This window comes from Mustela putorius, unplaced genomic scaffold (assembly GCF_011764305.1).
Source record: "Mustela putorius furo isolate JIRA1106 unplaced genomic scaffold, ASM1176430v1.1 tig00003845_pilon_pilon_pilon, whole genome shotgun sequence".
Classification (NCBI taxonomy): Eukaryota; Metazoa; Chordata; class Mammalia; order Carnivora; family Mustelidae; genus Mustela; species Mustela putorius.
The window spans coordinates 40,421,749-40,438,663 of record NW_025421998.1 but is presented as its reverse complement, the minus strand read 5'-3'; the positions used below and the strand labels follow the sequence as shown (position 1 = coordinate 40,438,663).

Here is a 16,915-nt window from a genome sequence, read left to right as displayed (position 1 = left end):
AGTTTAAATGTTTTAACATACAGCTTTAGTTGTAACCTAATCAGGTTTCTCATTTCAGAAGCTCTCCCAATTTAATTTGCCTCTCTCTGCCTTCAATGTGCAAGGCAGCTCATACTATAGGTTTTAGATAGTTTATTCAGTTTTTTTGTGGGGTTCTTTTTTTGGTTACTCCTATCTTCTTGCATGTTTCCCTATTTCACAAATATCAATTTATTATTTTCTTCAAGGGATATTCTCATTTTCACACATTATACATTTTTGTATATATTTTCCCCTTGGCTATTTGAATTAGTTGCAAAGTGAAAGTTTAAGTAAACATTAGACATACATTTAGATTTAAGATAAAATGCTATCTTCTCTTTTCGAGAACAATTCTCCTTTCTCTTTCTTCCTTCTATTTTAAAGTAATTACCTTAATCCTAAAAAATTTGGGTAAAAAAATTTTTGTACTTTTCATCTTGTTACAGTTTGTACAGTAGTGTCTTTATTCAAATTTCAAACAAATCTTCTAAAAGTAACATGGTTGTATTGGGAAGCTTAAAATTTTAAATGAATCTGAAATTAATTTCATCAAGTTCTCCCCTTTCCATTTGGTTTGCTTACAGCTGCAATGTCAAAGAATTCCAGTCAATGATTTCATCAGAGACCCTATTTTAAATCACCATGGTTTACAAGGTTTATAATCTGTAAGATGCAATTTTTATCTTCGCACAAATCAATATACAAATAGTAAGCTGCATATGTCTAAAGGACACAGTTTTTATTTCCATGACTGGGTGAAAATGAATCCATTGTATGTACTACTAAATAAATTTGTGGTAAAATTCTAAGAATTTCTGGATATACATTTCCTCAGAAATACAGACTAGTATAACCTAAGCCAAAAAAAAGCATATTTAAGAAAAAACCATATCTATCCTTCAATGGGTAGTAACCACAAAATATTTTTAAAATGCTGAGGCCTAAATAAAAGATAGAGAAAAACACAAATCACAGGCAAATTGAAGAGAGATATTTAATAGTTCTCCACAAGTACTGAAAAACCATACTCTTTTCCTATGACGAATTTTAAATGAGTCATACTTTCCTCACTAAATCACTGTTTTACTTAACATATGGTGACAAGAGTTAACTGTCTGGTAACTTGAAACTTTATATTCACTTAAAGTGCACATCAATATATACTAAGGCTAGTGAAAAACGATAGTATAGTTTACTGTATAAAATACTTAGAACACAAAGCATCATGTGTATAAGGTTCACTTGACACTTATCTGCTAAGAGTATGGAAAGCTGTCTAAGTATCTCCTAAAAATTCAGGTTCCCACTGTCTAAACCTACACCAAAATCAAGCAAGTTGAAATCATGCACAACGCTTTTTCCTGGCACCCAGACCGAGCTATATATATATTCTGTGCCTAACTTTTACTAAATGAACATATTTCTGTCCCAATCACATTGGCCTAGTTATTCACTTTAATGCGTTAAAGTTCTGCCTTTACAACTTTTTAATTCATAATGAAGTCAATTCATGGTTAGTAGAATCGTTTCCAATCTGAAAAGCGTTAAAAAGATATACTACAATATCTATAACAAATTTAGGGAACTAGATTATAAAGCCAATCAACTTTTCCAGAGCATGTGGTGCTTCCTTGTTTATTATTTTAAAAAAGTAAGAGAGTTAGAGCTAAGGAAGAATAAATCCCCATTCCCGATCTGCGTTCTTCTTTTAAGAGTCTACAATTTCTCCAAATTCAAAGCTGTATATGGCCAACTTGTGTCAGTACCTACTACTCACATCACACTCGCGGTGGGGAGGCAGGGGGTTGGAAGAGGAGAAAAAACTCTTTTCCTTCTCCACGCAGCAAGTGAGTCAAACACACCTGGCTCATTTATTCTGCCAGAGGCAGTGAAATTAAAAAAAAATAAATAAATAAATCAGCCACAGACAAACCTGATGATCCAAGAAAGCCCCAAGGAAGTCCCCCGGCACTTGTGAAAGACGCCCACTCGCCCGGCACTCCGGTTCCCCCGCAGCCCGGCGTTTCTCGCGGAACGTGCCCACACCTGAACCCTGGATCTCGCCTGACCCACGGGTCGCACGGCGGGGGGCGGGGAGGCCGGACGGACAGCACCTCTGGGCGGTCGGGCCATTACGCTGCACAGCCCGCGCCTCACTGCCGCCACCCGACGGCTGGCAGAGAGCGAAGAGGAGAGGGGCACCCGCGGGCAGAAAGGAATCACCCACCACGAAGAGAAGGCTACTCGTCAACAAATAGCGGCCCGATGGGCAGACGGCCCCAATTGCAGTTCACAGAGGCGCCGGGAGCAGGAGTGCCCCCACACCTCCCTCAAGAGCCCGCAAGTCCCCAGCCCCGGCAGCGACCCCGAGACACCTGTTTGGCAGCGCCCGGGTTTGGTTTCCACCCTCTAGACTCCCCCAACACAGACTCCGAGCAGTGAGGACGAGGGGAGCGCAGACCCCGGACCCGCAGCCTGAGGGCGCCTCTGCCGGCCGTACCTGACATCAGCCGTGGCTCCCTCTCGCCCCTCCTGGGGGGCGGAGAGGGGACGACTCGAGACCGGCAACCTTAGCTCCTCCCGGTACCCGGAGAAGTGGCTCGCGGCCGCTAGCTGGGGCCGCCCGCTGCCGCCCAGATCATTCCCAGGCGGCGGCGGCGGCGGCGGCTGAGGCGGTCCCAGCTCTCGCTCCCTCCCCACGCCGAGCCCCCGCCCGCGCGCCCGTTTGCTCGCTCGCTGGCTCCGCTCCTCCCCGCAGCGCGTCCAGGCCGCGGCCCGCCGACGGCGCAGCCGCCACCCAGGGGTCTCCTAGCGCTGACGTCGCCGCCGCCGCACCAGCCCCAGGGAAGGGCGGAGCGAGAGGGAGTAGGGTGAGGCGGGGCTATGGCGACGTGCGGACGGGGATTGGCCACCAAGCTCACTCCCCGCCCTTCTGCGAAGGGGTCTGGGAAGTCGGGTCTTCTATCAGCAGTAGTCGCAGCCCACTTGCGGCTTCTCGCTGTCGGCCTTCTCTTTCGTGATTCTGCTGCAGGGTTGTGCCTTAGCTTCCGGACCTTGAGCGAAGCTAAAGCTCTGAAACTACAGAGACAGAGGCTAGAGGTACCTGAGGACCTCTGTGTGAGGGATAGGCTCTAAGCCTGCAGAAGTCTTTCGGCCTCTAGCCCGCTTCCTGTTCTTTTTTCTCCTGTCCCCCACTCTCCTACTCTCTGTAGTCAGTATCTCTCTGGCCTTAATGAAAGGAAATAAGCGAGATGAGATACCCAAACGGGTGCTGGGTAACCAGATACGTGAACCTGAAAGGGTTGAAAACAGTGGTACCACAAAGCCTTCTGTATCACACGTGGTTTCGTCTGTCATTACTTCGCTTCTGTCAGGCAATAACAGGAAGAGCTTCCTTAGGGCTTTCCAAAACTCATCTTCCTTTTAGTTGGCTAAAGGACTTTGAATCAGAAAGTGGTTTTGGATAGAGGGAGGAGCCTATGAGCCATTGAGGCAACCCCACAGAGCCAGGAGGTGGGAATAAGTTCCTTGGCTTTAACATCATCTACGCGGCCTTAGCTTGAAGGTGAGAAAACTATGCTGCTGTTTAAAAAAAAAAAAAAAAAGCCCGTCTCTGTCAGTTCTGTAGTGCCCTTCAGCATAACCTTTAGGAGCATGAGCTCTGGGCTGGCCTCTTGGTTCCTCCACCTATTTCCTGTGCAACGTTGGTAAGTTACTTAACATGCCCGGGTGAGATAATGAACAATGTATGTACGTTATTATTGTTCTTTTTCCTTGGTTTAGCTTCAGCTCTAATAGTTTGCCATGATATGCCGCTAATAGATCCAAGACAATCTTCCAAAAGAATTTAAGCACGTCGAGTGATTCTTACTTAAACCTTTTATTTTTTCAGATGAGAAAACTGAGGTCAGAAAGATAAGCTGATGGGCCCAAGCTAGAAGTGCAAGTATCCTGATGTTCAGGTTAGTGCTCTTTTCCTGGTGGATGCCTCCAGACTTCTCTCCCTTACATCCTTACTTGTACCCTCTTCTTTCTTCTCCAGTTTGTGTATAGTTAATTGCCCAGCCTCATCCCCTTCCTTTCCACAACCACTGCAAAACAGTAAAAGGAGACCCTTCCCGAGGTCACAGTGTTCCAAATAGAAACCAAAACAAACAAAAATGCAAGATTCCTTAGCTCATTTTAATTTTATTGAAATTTTTAATGAATGAGGAATAACTTTGCTTTTTCCATTGAGCAAAGATAAGAAACCCTTCCAATTATAATTCAGCCATAGCGGGGTCTCAGATAATTACTGGCAGGAAACGCTATTGATATGAACAAAACCAGACCAAGTAAGTCCCTCCCATCATTTTGGGTATCTGAAAATCACTTTTATATTCGTGAAAACAGTACATAGTTATTCAAACAAATTTTAAAAAATACCCAAATCCCATAATCCACGGGAAATCATTTTTTAAAGTGTGTGTTACATTCTTCCAGATATAAAGAATAAAAAAACACATAAAGGCCTAAATACAATATTTCATAAACTGGATTTTATTATGTATATAGTTCTTTTCTCACTGAACAATATATCATGATTAACATCATTTTTAAAAGATAAATGAATGTGCCACCATTTATCTAACCAGTATTCTTTTGCTGTTTGGTTTTTTCCCAAATTTTTAATATAATAAACAACTCTATGATGGACTACCCTATGCACATACCTTTGCACAACTGTGTAATTATCTACTTGGACAGATTCTTAGAAGTGACATTAATGTCAGCCAGTTCTTCAATTTATCAACTAGAAAAAAGAAAGTTGTGGTTACTTTGAAAAATATCCTTTATATATGGGATGCAAAATGACTGGATTCTCCCATTTGAAACAGATAAATCTTGAGCAGTACTTTTGTCTGTCTGGTGTGGTGTTTCAGTAATATGTGTCAAAGCTTGTTGGAGCAGTGTTGAGGCTCCTTGGAGCAGGGTGGCCAACACTGCTAGTTGTTTAAGCCAAAATCCTTTCTTCCTTATCAGCAGAACTCTGATTTTTTTTTCAGGATGACAGTGTGCCTAATTAAAAATATTTACTTCTCCAGATTTCTGTAAGCCATGACTGGCTGTGTGACCAATCAATAAAATGAAAATGGATATTGCTAGGAGAGGCTCAAAGCTTTATGGAAGAAATGTCCTTTTAGACATTGGGCCTATATCCATTTTTTTTTCTCCTCACCTGGAATGGTGACGCAATGCTGGAGGTGGAGTAGCCATATTTCAGCCATAACAACAGTGTAGGAAGTATTAACACTGTATTAACAGTGTAGGAAGCCAGAGGTGCAAGGCTTTGTGATTGCTTTAGAGGGCCACCTTATTAGCTTTAGAACACCCATTTCTGGGTTTGTTGTTATGTAAGGGAAAATAAATCCCTCCTAGTTAAGGTTTTGTTATTTGGTTTTCTGTTATAAGCAGTGAATGCAATTCCTAATGATACAACAGGATAGGACAAGTCAGCATTTAGTCAGCATTGTATATAGAAATTTTTAATAGGGTGAAATAAAAATGGGAACACAAAATGGAAACAAATAAGCAACAACCACACAAAAAAAGAAAAAATGCTCTCTAATAAACTTAGTTTCCCTTTAAATACCCAAATGTTACAATGAGATTAATAAATCATTTTATATAATTAGATTAAATTCTGTAAATTAAATTATATTCACTGATATAATGATTTTAAAATATGTCCACAAGTTCTTTGGTGCTTTTTCCTTTAGTTGGTGGCAATGGGGCTTAATTCCTCCCACCTTGAGTTTGGGCTGTGTTTAGTGACTTGTTCTCATGAATAGGATGTATAAGTGACTTGTGTGACTTCTTAGAGGAGATTATAAAACATATGCCAAAAAAGAAAAAAGAAAACTGATGCTAGTTTTTTCTTCTTCTTCTTCTCTCTCTGGGACTGCTTGCTGGGAAAAGATGGTTTTCAAGTCATAAGGGCTCTCAGACAACTTTATAGAGAGGCCCACATTATGAGTAATTAAGGCTTGCCACCAACAGCCAGTAAGGAACCAAGGATTCTTGACAGTCATGTGAGTGAACTTGGAAGCAGATGCTCCAGTCTTAGGCAAGCCTTCAGTTGACTACCTCCCTCATCAACATCTTTATTGACTTTGGAGAGATCCTGAGCAGAAGCATCCCAATAAGCTATTCCCAAATTCCTGGCCCACAGAGACTGTAAGAGAACACATGTTTGCTGTTTTATGTTTAAATTTTGGGATAATTTGTCATGCAGCAAAAATAACTAACACAGCTGGGTATAATAGAGCCTAGTACAATGGCTGATACATAATTAGGTGTTTAATGATTTCTTGCTTGAATGAATAAACAAGTAAGTGAAGTACAATATATATTTTTTCACTTTAAAGGACAACATAAAGTGCTGGAATTATCTTTGCTCCCTGACACCTGTATTATATAAGGGTTTTCTGATGTGATCATAGAGAAATCAATTGTGACTCTTACTGAGATCTGAATACTGACAATCCTGGAGGAAACATATTGTGAATACAGCAGTGGAGCCCTTGAGACCTGGAGAGTGGCCCCTGTTTTGTCACTGATGAGCTGAGTGGCTCATGGCAAGTTATCTAAACCTTCTAAATCTCAATTTCCCTATATGTAAATCGGGGAAAATAATCCCAACCTGCCTCAAAAGGTGGCTAATCAGATTATATGTGATAGTGTAATTGAAAAGCATGAACAGGGGCGCCTGGGTGGCTCAGTGGGTTAAAGCCTCTGCCTTCGGCTCAGGTCATGATCTCAGGGTCCTGGGATCGAGCCCCACATTGGGATCTCTGCTCAGTGGGGAGCCTGTTTCCCCCCCTCTCTCTGCCTGCCTATCTGCCTACTTGTGACCTCTCTCTGTCAAATAAATAAATAAAATATTAAAAAAAAAAAGAAAAGCATGAACATTCTTTTAATTACATTAGGCTCATGAGATCTATTTTATTTTTAAGCAATTAAGTGTTAAATATTTTAGGTGTGTACACCATGAAGCATTTTCTTTCAAGAGGTGATAACTTATTACTGATTTTACTGTGTACCTTTGTAAAATATTAGCATCATTCATAGTGAGCAGTTAAGATTTAAGAGTATGGCAGGATAGTAGGTTATGATATGTCAGATCTTATTTTATTAGCCTGTTGAAAATTTATTGCACTTTAAAAAGAATACATAATTATGACTGCCTCCTTTTCCTTTCCATGAATTAATTTGTAATTGCAGTTGGGTGTGTGCCCCTCTTTGTGGTAACAGTGGTAGTTAAGCATACTTAGTAATAAACATACATTTAACCAATAATTTGGTCTGAGCCTAAGAGTTTATCCTAAAGCAAAGTTGCACCCAACAGCAAGAAAATAGGTGATAGAATATATGTCTTTCTCTTTCAGAGAGGAAGACTTGGGCACACAGGGAAGTCTTTATATAGTGGAATACCAGAGATTATGCAATTATTGACAATGCACAGTTTGGTGGTATGGATGACCCCAGAGGTAAATAGGTGAGGATGAGCAAGATAGAGCCTTGGCGTAGGATTCAAGCCCTGATTATATATTGGATGAATTATCCAAATTCCCTGGTTTTATTGTATTGTTCTTTCTTGCTTTCTTATATCCAGTATGACTCTCTATCAGTTGAAACTACTGACTTAACTAAACATCAGGTATTTGTTGTTGTAGATGACCCCTACTTCCTACCATCTTTACTTACTTGAATAATAATAAGAAAAACTCTAGATAAAAAAGGACAGAGCATTCTTTTCTGGTGATGACATGTTTTTCAGCATGGCTTCTCATTCCATATTGAAAATACCTGCCAAGATAAAGTTTTTTCATCCTACAGAAGCTAAAAGGGCATTTCCAAAGAGTTTTTATTCCTTCCCGCTGCATCTTCACAAAATCTACCAAGATTCTGAGACAGTTGAAAATGCTAATGTTATTTTCTAAGTTGACTGATATATAAAGGGGATAAAGGTAGAGAAGGGAGGAAAGGAGAAGATAAGGAAAAAAAAAAAAGAAAGTTTAAGAAATACTTTTAACCTCAAGGGAAGAGGACTCAGCATGACTCACAACGTATTAGCTTGAAAGCAGAGACTGACATGGTTGCACTGAGGACCGTGTGTCATCTAGAGAAATAGTCTCAACTTATGAGATTGGGTTCTCTGGATTACTTACCCTGAGTTTCTCTAGTTTCCTGGAATATGAATCAAAATTTTCCTTAATTGTTTTCCCTCATGGCTCAACAAGAACAGAAAGCATTTGTTTTAAATAGAATAGGTGAAGCTAGTTTTAGTTTAAAATCCTTACACAGTAAATTATAAATGTGTATGCTACTTCTTTTGTTCTACATAACTAACTGACTTACAAATCTTAGCTGCATATTGTGACATCTTTTTTTTTTCTTACTCCTTTTAAGTTGTATTTAAATGTATGCATATCTAAAAATGGATTGTGGTAGATACTTGTTTGGATTTCTAGCTATAATCCATTGCGAAGCACCCTCTTCATCACTTTTCCTACAATTCTCATCTACAGGTTGAGTCTCCAGAGTACTCTTCATATGAGGACACTTCCCACTTTTTGGTCATAGCTGATTGGATAGACTTTGATCCTCAGAAAACTCAATCAGATTCCCTGTTCTGGGAATTTGGAATGGGGAGAGAAGTCTTAGTTTCTTTCTGTTGCACACTGAAACTGTAACCCATACATGGGCTTGTAACCTCAGATATGTAAGGCCAAGATAAGGGGAAGGGGAATCTACTCTGTAGAGAGAAAGAGAAATGAAGCAGTTTCTGTGAGAAGAGTAGTGACTGCAAGCTGTGGTACTCCCAGAGAGCAAAAGGGAAGGGAGTCACTTTCTGGCTTTGCACAGATTTTCTATGGCCCCATACTGCAGGTGGCCTGCCTGCTCTTGGGTTCTGTGGGTCCCTACACTGTATTCTCCTATTAAGTTACACTTTGTTTGTTGTTAGATTAAATGGCTAATTTTTCCATTCTTTAAAACACATTTCTAATAAATATCATTTAAGGGATATCTAAATAGTTCTTTTCATTTATAAGAAGAAAAGGCATTGTGAAAGCTTTGGTCTGAAGAGTAACATAAGGCTTAGGAAAAATATGCAAAAATTAGAGTCTTGAATAAGAAGAGCATAATAGCAAGAGTAGGAAGTTCTAAGATCTCACTCTCCCACAGAAACATCAAAAAACAAACAGAAACAGAACCAATCTTGTGAGAACTCTAGAAAATAGTTCAAAGTTTATAACAACTAACTGAACACTAGATCAAGAAAAATGTACCTCAAAACAGTACAAAGTATTTGTGGTCATTTTACTTGTCTTTCCGTATCCTTTTCCCTGAATGGGGATAGTCTTACAATGTCAGTAGTCTAAAGGGGCACCTGTCTTAAGGCGGTGGTCGTAAGGCCACTACAGTTATAAAGAGGCTGAGTCTTAAAGGGCAGCAATCCAAAATTGCAGCTGCCCATTTCCCACTGTGCTGTTGTTTCCCTGGCTCTGAAGGGAGCAAACTAACCTTTTTCAGAGATTACTGTGATCTCTGTTCTAATCTGTCTGGGGGTGCTATAGATAATTGTGTCTCCCAAAATTCATATGTTCCGGCCTTAACCCCCAGTGTAATTGTAGGGCTTATAAAGAGGTGATAAAAGTTAAATGAGGTCATAAGGATAAGACCCTCATCTAGTAGAGGTAGTTCCCATATAAGAATAGACACCAAAGCTCATTCTCTCTATCAGGTGAGGACAGAGTAAGAAGGCAGCTGTCTGCAAACCAGGAAGAATCCTCATCTGAAAGTGAATTGGTTGGTGCCTTGATTTTGGACTTTCTGTCCTCCAGAGCTGTGAGAAATAAATTTCTTGTGTCTATTCCATCCAGGCTGTGATATTTTGATATGGCATCCAAGCAGACTAATATGGGGCAGCCTCTGATGCAATATGTCCACCCTGTTTTGTCTAACTCAGAACTCAGGTGAAAAAGCTTGAAAATTCTGCAAGCTGAATTAACAATCCTCAAACACCTGAGGCAGATATTATGGCTGAAATGTACAACAGACTACTTAAGATAAAAGTTGGGTAGAGTTTCTTTGGGAAGTTAAGACATTCAAAAACAATTATGTAAATGGGGGAATTTAAAGAAAGCCATATGCATACTCCAGGCAAGACACATACTCAAACACTCAAGAAGACTCTGCTTTCATATTGGGCTCATCTCTTGGTACAGTGAAAACTAGCAAGTTGAAGGAGGGCTCTGGCTCAGAGTGAATTTGCAAGAACTGGGAGGTTCCTAGCATTCAAAGATATTTCTGTCACATCCCTTGCTAAACACAAGCTGAGGAACAGAGACTTCAGTGACCACATGTGACAAGGAATACAGTCTGTAACCATAGTTTGGGAAGGGCATTAAATCAACAGATTGCTGCAGCCTTCAACAATGAAAAAATAGCGAACCCTATGAAAGAGGAAGATTCTGACTTCCAGTTACATTATAATGTAACTATTATAATGTGACTATTATAATAGTCAAATGTCAGTTCTAATAAAAAAAATCACAAGACATACAAAGAAACAAGAAAGAATAGCTCATTCAAAGGAATGAAACAATCTGTGAGGAAGTGCAGACATTGAAGTTAAAAAGAAGTTAAGACAGATCTTAAAACAACTGTATTAAATATGCTCCAAGAACCAATAGAAAAAAAAATGGACAAAGAACTAAAGGAAATGAGGAAAATGATGTGTGAATAAAATTAGAATATCAATAAAGAAATAGAATTATGAAAAGGAACTAAAGAAAAATTCTGGGACTGAACAGTACAGTATCAACAACTTGGACAAACTATTGGCTCTAAGACAAAACAGCTTTTTTGCAGAAGATTCTGGCCTGGTCCACCATCAGGAGATGATGTCCCTGAACTCAAATCATAAAATTTATCATGGTTTGGTGTGGTTTAGTGGAAAGATCTTGTGCTTTGGATTAAGATCGATATGCTTGAATTATAGCTATGAATAAAATTAACAATGACTAGCATTATTAACTGAAATGGAAAAAGCTCTCAGAAGGAAGAACTCAGGGTCTAGGACTTAAATAACTTCTTCTTGGTTACTATTTTATTAGGCACTATATTAAACACTTCCCTCACTGATTTATTTTCATCTTCACATTAACTCTCTGAGGAGGCATTACCAACTTATAAAGAAACTAGTCTCAGAGATTAAGCCCTTGTAAACAGTAAAGGGATTCTACTCCAGTCTTTTTTAAAATGCTTTATTAAGGTATAATTGACATGCAATAAGATGTATGTAAGATGTATGATATGATATTTCGACATATGTAAACAATCAAGATATAGAAAATATCTATTGCACCCCATCCAAAGTTTTCTCCTGCCATTCCCCACCCCTTCCCATATCTAAGCAACCACTGACCTGATTTCTGTCACTATAGATTAGTTTGCATTTTCTAGTGTTCTATAAATGGAATCACACAATGTGTGCTTTTTTAAAAATCTGGCTTTTTTTCACTCAGTATAATTATGTTGAAATTAAACCATGTTATTTTGTTCATCAAAATTCATTCTTTTTATTGCTGAGTAGTGTTCCATTTTAAGGATATACCACAATTTGTGTATCCATTCACTCACTGATGGACGATTAGCTAAATTGTTTCTGACCCTAAATCCATACTACACTCTTTCCCCAGCTCCCTCATGTACTTGTGATCTTGGGAAACCTAACTATTCTCTCTGAGCCTCAGTTTTTCTCATTGTATAAATGGCAATAATATTTTTCCAAACAGGATCATTTTTAGTGATATAACACATGAAAGTACATAGTACTGTGCCTTGAAAACAGTAGATGCTTATAAATATTCATCTTCTTCAGGAAATAAATCTCTTCAGGAGGGAAAGGAGAAAAAATATATAGCAGTATATGCCTTTCTGGAGTCTTTCTTCCTGCAGTTTCACCTCATTCTTGAAGATTGCCCACTTTAATTTCCCTTTCTTACATATCTGCACTTCATGGATATGTTCCCCTTTTCTCTCTAATCCAGATATGGACACAAACTCTTTTTCTTATTCTCATACCATGGCTGAAATAGGGTGATATTTTCACAAAAATTAAGGAATAAATTAAAGAGTATAAATATATAAAACCAAACTGCAGAAATAGTAAAGGGTTCCAGAATCTGCTTTTCTCCCAAATAATCCCAGTAAAGTAAGTCAGAGAGCTTTGTTTTTCTTAACTTTCAATTTTTATTTTGACATAATTTCAGATTTTACAGGAAAATTGCAGGAGTAGTATAAAGAATCTTGATAAAATCTTTTCCTTGATTATTGCTTTACAAATTTAACAATTCATTTAAGCAATTCTCTTATTTTTTTGCCTCCAAAATTTAGGCTAGTAGTGGCTTTGGTAGCAAATACTCAATTAACTTAGTATAATAACAAATTTAGCAACAATAACAATTCCAAAAGTTGCTTACTGAATACCTGATAAGTACCAGACTACCTGCTGGTTGTTTAACTGGGACTTTCACCTACTCTAAACAACCCTGTAAGGCCATCACTATTATTATACCCACTTAACAGGTATGGATATTGAGACAGAGGGCTTGGCATATTGCCCAAGGTCACACAGATAGAAATCTTACAGTACTAAATGCAGATGAAACCAAATAGATTCCTGTACCTGCGTTTTTAATGCTAATTTTAAAAATCAAAGGTCAGCAAACTACAGCATTTGGGCTAAATCCAGCCCACAAAAGAGCATTATTGAGTCCCAGGCTTGCTTGTACAAGGATCACATCCTCTCACACAGGTGGGTGGGCACAACCTTGTCTGAACAACTTCCTAACATGTCTTCTGTTTTTCAGTTATCTGACCATTTTCTCTCATTGACTTCTGTGATTTCTTGTCTTGCCCACAGAAAAACACAAGCCTGACTTTTTAAGTTCTAACTTGCTAGACACCATTTTGTCCTTCAGTTGAGGGTCTCAGGGTCTAAAGGATATAAATTGACAGATGTTAATCTTCACTAGGCTTGGGCATTCTTGGGACATTTGATGATGATTCACCTGAGACATCTGAAATAATAAAAAATGATACTGTACATGTGATCAAAGGCAGCAAACCTGAGGTGGATGCTGTGATGCATTGCTCTGATACCCTGCTTCAGGACTGAAAGATTGTTTCCCTAGTTTTGGGGAGTGCTGGCAACAGACAACCCACAGCTGCCAGCCCTCTCTGGGAATTGCCTCAGGTACAAACACCTGTCTTAACTCAAGGTCATGCCTCCTTTCAGGGCACCCACATGCAATGACTGATCAACATAAGGGCATAGAAACTCAGCCTCCAACTTCAACCTGTGGTATTCTCTAGGGCCATTCCAACATCAGAGTTCTCCATAGAAAAACTACACATAGCCCATTTCTTCCTCTGTACAATCCTGCTTCCTCATCTTCTCTTTCACAGGCGTTGACCTCAAAAGCACTTACTAATAACCTTTATGCATGCTGATCTCTGTTTTAGAGTCTGTTTTCTGGGGAACTTCACCTGTGACAAAACCTAAAACAAGAGGAGAGCTATTTCTCAACCCTGTCGAAATCCAAGCTCTTTTTTACATATATCAATAGGTGATATAATTTTGAGTGACTTCTGCCTACGTAGAGCTACTTCTTCATGCATCGACACCAGTGTTCCATATGAGAGATGTTGACAGATAGACACAGTGCAACCTCTCAGTCTTGTTCTCTGTCCACAAATTAGCCCACAGTCATTTCACTCTGCTATTCAATGTTGATTTAGATAATTACGGTTTTTAAATTTTTCACATTTAATCAGAGGTAGGATTTTGAAATACTTACACATGTGTCAGCCCTCTTTATGACCATGTTTGCCTTCAGGTAAACCTCAATAAAATATTCATTTGCATACATATTTAAAGGACACTTGAAAGATTAAAGACTAGAGACTGTTTTCTGTTTTTTCAGGTATATTTTTCAAATGTTTCCATGGTGATACAACCTGGTAGAGTAGTAGATATTAGACAAAATGTGTTCTAATCCTTGCTCTGTCACTAGCTGCTTTTGGAGTCTCATGGTTCTTATCTATAAAAGAGAGGTAATGATGCCCATCTTTTAGAGTGATTGTGTTGGTTAAATGAAGGGATATTTGCAAAGGGCCTACCACATTCAAGTATTTGATATATGGTAGCTGTGAGCTGTGTATTTTTCCTTAATATTTTAAATTTAAATTCAATTAGCAAAGATAGAGTATATCATTAGTTTTTTATACAGTGTTCAATGATTCATTTGTTGAATATAACATCCATAGCTAACGATGATGGGAATTAAAGAGGGCATGTGATATAATGGTAGCTATTTTTATAAATAAGTATAATAATGACATAAGTGGATTGGCTAAAAATTTTAAGAGAAAGTATCTTTTCAACAAATATTTCAATTTATTGCCACATTTTTAGTCTCCTAGTAGCAAATATTAATTGATAAACAAAGATATTCACTATAAAGATCCCCCTACTGAAATGTACATAAATGATCTTCATCCACGGGGCAATTATCTCTAAAGGAAAGGAGCTGAAATAAATGACTTCTAAATCTTTTTTCAGCAGTTAGAGCCTCAAGAATCTATGGGTTGATTGACACTAGGATGACCCTCCAAAAATAGAAGCAACTATTTCTGGGATTTGAAGCTCTCTCTGTTGAGGGTGTCGGCATATCAACAGAACTTTAGTTCTAAGTCTTCTTGACCAATAGTCTCCTGGCAAATAATTCAGACTCTCAATCTGTTATACCATTGTGTATACAAAATACCTGTCAGTATAGAAGCAATCAGTAGTGATTAAATTATTATGAAAATGGAAGTGACGTTCCAGTATTTAAGCTCTAGCTTACAGTTGCTTAAACTCTATTTAAATTGATTATATATTATGGCTCATTATTTTTCTCTCAATACTAATTCCTTCTGCTGATTAGTATATTTACTAAAACACAGAAGCAGTTCTGCCCAAACAGAAGGGAAGAATTTAGCTTTCCCTCTGTCATCTGTTAATAGGGTTCTCCCAGGAACTGGTTTCTCTAATACAGTTCCTGCATCTACCTCACATCTTCAGACACATCCTTGGGCACAAGCCCCTCATCCTCCCTCTCCCGCCCATTTTATCTTCTGTCTCCAGAATGAGTTGCATACATATGTCTATCCTCTAGAACCAAGTTAGAGTCAAGCCTTACCTCTACTTTGAGTTGGACTTGTCTTCTCTTGCTGAATTGATCGAAGCTAGTGGACACATAAGACCTTCTTTATTTTCCCCCCTTTCTAAATATCTGTCTCTACAGCCATCTTTTTACTTTCTGCCTAAGAAGGAGAGTCTGACCTCCTTTCTAATAGGAAATAGGGTAGCATTTTGTCTTTCTCCCTACTATACTTCACACTACTTCAACCATCTCCTCTAATGTAAGTGCTAGAACATTGTCAATCAAGATAACATTACCTCCCCCATTTTAAACTGAACTTTTGTGAAGGATATAAATGATGGAAGAAAATGGCAGGGGCTAAGGGTTTAGGGTAGAAGGCAGAGACTGAGTAGGGAGGTAACTCTTTTCAGTTGAAGCTGAGCAGATCTAAATGAAAGATGAAGGTGGTATACAGAAACAATAGAAACTTCCAGAGTTCAGGAGAATCAGAACTCCAGTTTTATAAGGGAGTAGAATTTGTGCCCAATATAAAATATGGAAAGATAGTGGGGGCAGGGTCAGAGGCAAAATGGCAGTACTGTAAGGACCCTTGTTTCATCTAGTCCCTAATAACTATCAAACCATCTGAACACCCATGAATTAAGCCTGAGATGTAAGAAAAAAATATCTGGAACTCTATAAGTAGAAAAGTGACTGCTTTTTGCAAGGTAGGAATTGTAGAGACATGAATCTGTGGGGGAAAATTGGAAGATAAATGGAGTGGGAAATGGAAAAGGTTAGAGCCCTGGCTGCTGGAAAAGAATGTAGTCCCAGAGAGCAAAATCAGAACCCTTGGAAATCTGCTCCAGTGAGGGACTTCCCTGTCTGAAAGGGGCTCAAGGGATGAAAAGGGCAGAACTCCAGGTGGGTCAGCGTGTTCTCAGGATCTCAGGAATCAGAACTAACCAGGATGCCTAAGCTGGTAGAGTGTCAAAACAATGGAGCAAGGAAACTGGTTATGGTTATTGAGTCTAGAAGGTGATTCTCCATTCAGGTCACCATAAAGGCCAGCCAGGCCCATCAAGGACACTACTCTCTGCCTGGGAACACTAAAAAGGGCTGGAATGCGTCATTGCCCAGTAGGGGCAGAATGGGTGTGCCCACAACTAGGCAACAGCTCTAAGTGTGGCGGCCCCATAAACGATAGTACGGTGACACTCAGCTGTCCCCCAGGAACTGTGGAACAGGTATACACACACAAGCCCACAACTGCTCTCAGCCTCAGGGCACTACAAAGGGCAGTAACTCAAGACCTTTGGAATCCTCCAGGAAGGATTACTGTGAGCCCACACTGCAGGAGTCTGAGAAATTTGGCACACAGAAAACTGAAGACTGTTTGTCCCAGAGGGTTTATGGAAGAGAGAATCACAATCTTTTGGCTTTGGGGTTGGTGATTGGGGCTCAGCCATTTTTATTTTGATCCTCTAAAGAAGCATGGAAAGCCCTCTGGGAACAAAAGCCACACCGAGCCCAGCCCCCTGGCAAGGGGCAGTGCAACTCTGCCAAGGCAAAGACACCTGAGAAGCAGCAAGCAGGTCCCTCCCCCAGAAGATCAACTGGAAGAACAGGTGCACAAGTAGTTTATGGAGACTGTA

The 16,915-nt window shown here is 39.4% G+C and overlaps 1 protein-coding gene and 1 long non-coding RNA gene across 12 annotated transcripts in view; one reads left to right on the top strand and one right to left on the bottom strand.

The window, feature by feature from the left end:
• The window catches only part of C1GALT1 (core 1 synthase, glycoprotein-N-acetylgalactosamine 3-beta-galactosyltransferase 1), a 38,745-nt gene extending 35,877 nt beyond the window's left edge, over positions 1-2,868 (bottom strand). For 2 of the 5 annotated variants that reach the window (XM_004767827.3, XM_004767826.3), the window contains exon 1: positions 1,955-2,383. Coding sequence is in view for 2 of the 5 variants with exons in the window: in XM_045062728.1 (XP_044918663.1) it covers positions 2,522-2,528 (7 nt within the window). In the remaining 3 variants the exon portion in view is untranslated. Of the gene's footprint in view, positions 1-1,954; positions 2,384-2,521 lie in introns of those variants that run through there. The other 3 variants (XM_045062728.1, XM_013064173.2, XM_004767825.3) reach the window with 3 other exon arrangements.
• A 50-nt stretch (positions 2,869-2,918) lies between these two features.
• The window catches only part of LOC123387011, a 119,980-nt gene continuing 105,983 nt past the window's right edge, over positions 2,919-16,915 (top strand). For 2 of the 7 annotated variants that reach the window (XR_006601331.1, XR_006601329.1), the window contains exons 1-2: positions 2,919-3,586; positions 3,914-3,983. This is a non-coding gene — a long non-coding RNA (uncharacterized LOC123387011). Of the gene's footprint in view, positions 3,587-3,913; positions 3,984-5,979; positions 6,845-8,591; positions 11,575-16,915 lie in introns of those variants that run through there. The other 5 variants (XR_006601330.1, XR_006601335.1, XR_006601334.1 and 2 more) reach the window with 4 other exon arrangements.